Source organism: Pyrgilauda ruficollis, unplaced genomic scaffold (genome assembly GCF_017590135.1).
Source record: "Pyrgilauda ruficollis isolate IOZ18807 unplaced genomic scaffold, ASM1759013v1 scaffold348, whole genome shotgun sequence".
Lineage (NCBI taxonomy): Eukaryota > Metazoa > Chordata > Aves > Passeriformes > Passeridae > Pyrgilauda > Pyrgilauda ruficollis.
In genome coordinates this window covers 60,502-62,970 of record NW_024524912.1, presented here as the reverse complement: position 1 = coordinate 62,970, position 2,469 = coordinate 60,502, and the positions used below count along the sequence as shown (strand labels likewise).

Genomic DNA, 2,469 nt, shown 5'->3' with positions numbered 1-2,469 from the left:
GGGGGGGGGGGGCTGGTCCTGGGGGTCCTGTTGGGGATCTGGGGGTCCCAGGAGTCCCACTGGGGATTTGCACTGGGCTTGGGGGGGTCCTGGGGGTCTCATGGAGGATTTGGGGGATCCCACTGGGGATTTCGGGGGGTCCTGTTGGGGACTGTTGGGGGTCCCAGGGCTCTCCCTGACCCTGGGTCTCCCCCTTTCTCAGCCGGGGCCCCCCCGAGGCGGACGAGCTCCTGCGGCGGGCGGGGTTCCTGTACGAGGGCACCTACCGGTGGGTGCCCCCCCCCGGGCCCGCCCCAACCCCTGCAGCTGGGACCAAAGCTCCCCATCCCCCAATCAAGTCCCCAAAGCTTAATTACCCCCTCAATATCCCTTCCCCCCATGGGAGCAATTAATGATTAATGCTAATCAATTAATCAATTAACGTGCTATTAACCAGGACCAATTAAACCCACCTTTGGCTAATTAATTATCACCAGCACCTTCTAATTGCCCCCAGGCACTTACTGGGCAGAGCCCCCCCTATGGCACTTATGGGGCAGAACCCCAACACTTGTGGGGCAGGACCCCAACACTTGGGGGACAGAACCCTAACATTTGGGGGTCGGGACCTCAACACTTGTGGGGTCAGGACCCCAACAGTTATGGGGCAGGACCCCAGCACTTGTGGGATCAGGACCCCTGGCACTTGTGGGGCACAATCCCCATGGGGGGTGTGGAGGTGCACGAGCGGGGTTTATGCTAATGAGAAAACTGGGTTTATGCTAATGAGAAGGTGGGGTTTATGCTAATAAGGAAGCATTGCCGTTGCCCAGAGAGTGCTAATGGGGGCGGGGCCAGCAGCCAATCCAGAGGTGGTGGGAAGGGGCAGGGCCAAAGGGGGCGGGGCAGCACCTGAGCGCTGATGACCCCCTGTCACCTGCACACCTGAGCACACCTGAGCACACCTGAGCACACCTGAGCACTCGCTGGGCGTTCCACGCCGTGGATGTGGCACAGACAGGCACAGGTGTGGCACAGAAGGGCTGATGGCACTGTCCCCCGGCCGCTGAGGGGGCAGGAGCTCCCAGCCACCCCCTCATGGAACCAGGGGGCCACCGGGACACGGGGGGGCTCCTGGAAGCCAGGGACACAGAGGGACCTCAGGGAACCCCGGAGAGCAGAGTGAGGTTATGGAACCTCTTTTAACCAGGTGTCAACTGTGAGAGCTGGGCCTCACTCAACCCAGATGCCACTGGGAGCTTGCCAGAGCTCATGGAACCCAGGCTCCAGTGTGACACAGAGGGGCCTCATGGAACCCAGGAGAGCTCTGAGAGGCTCTGGAACCTCATGGAACCCAGGAGAGCTCTGAGAGGCTCTGGAACCTCATGGAACCCAGGAGAGCTCTGAGAGGCTCTGGAACCTCATGGAACCCAGGAGAGCTCTGTGGGGCTCTGGAACCTCATGGAACCCAGGAGAGCACTGTGAGGCTCTGCACCAACATGGCTCCAAGGTTCCACTGTGATCTGACGGAACCTCCTGGAAGGAAGGGAACATTTTCCCCTGTGCTCAGCACAGATGAGGCTGCACCTTGAGTGCTGTGTCCAGTTCTGGGCCCCTCAGTTTAGGAAGGATGTTGAGATGTTCAAACACATCCAGAGAAGGGCAACGAGGCTGGTGAGGGGTCTGAACACCAGTCCTGTGAGGAGCGGCTGAGGGAGCTGGGATTGTTTATCCTGGAGAAGAGGAGGCTCAGGGGAGATCTCGTCACTCTCACAACTCCCTGGCAGGAGGGTGCAGCCATCTGGGGGTTGGGCTCTTCTCCCAGTGAACAGTGACAGGACAAGAGGACGCAGCCTTAAGCTGTGCTAAAGAAAGTTTAGGTTGGACATTGGGAAAAAATTGTTCTCTGAAAGAGTGACTGGGTACTGGAATTGTTTGCCCAGGGACAGGGTGGAGTCCTCATCCCTGCGTGTGTTAAAAAAGCCTGAAGGTGGCACTTGTCCCTTTTGGAAAGACAGGTGTCTGCCAAGGGAGGCAGGAACCTCCTTTGGGATGGAGAATGTGACCCCCTTCCCTCTGAATTGTTGTAACTTTGAAATGCTGGTGCTTTCGGGCACAGACACGGGAAAATGAATAACAGCTCTTCGCTAGTCTGAAACACGGCGAGCAAACAGCAGCAACAAACGGAACCACAGAGCCAGGGACAGCCAGAACCTCAGAGCCAGAGAGAGCCAGAACCACAGAGCCAGTGAGACCCAGAACCACAGACCCAGAGAGAGCCAGAACCTCAGAGCCAGAGAGAGCCAGAACCACAGAGCCAGTGAGAGCCAGAACCACAGAGCCAGAGAGAGCCAGAACCACAGAGCCAGAGAGAGCCAGAACCACAGAGCCAGAGAGACCCAGAACCACAGAGCCAGGGACAGCCAGAACCTCAGACCCAGAGAGAGCCAGAACCACAGACCCAGAGAGAGCCAGAACCACAGAGCCAGT

At 58.4% G+C, this 2,469-nt stretch overlaps 1 protein-coding gene across 2 annotated transcripts in view; it reads left to right on the top strand.

The window, feature by feature from the left end:
- The window catches only part of G6PD (glucose-6-phosphate dehydrogenase), an 11,454-nt gene extending 9,426 nt beyond the window's left edge, over nt 1–2,028 (top strand). The window contains exons 13-14 of one of the 2 annotated variants that reach the window (XM_041475284.1): nt 203–268; nt 1,190–2,028. In XM_041475284.1, coding sequence (XP_041331218.1) covers nt 203–268; nt 1,190–1,202 — 79 coding nt within the window. In that variant the 3' untranslated portion in view covers nt 1,203–2,028. Of the gene's footprint in view, nt 1–202; nt 454–1,189 lie in introns of those variants that run through there. The other variant, XM_041475283.1, reaches the window with a different exon arrangement.
- The last annotated feature ends 441 nt before the right edge of the window (nt 2,029–2,469 follow it).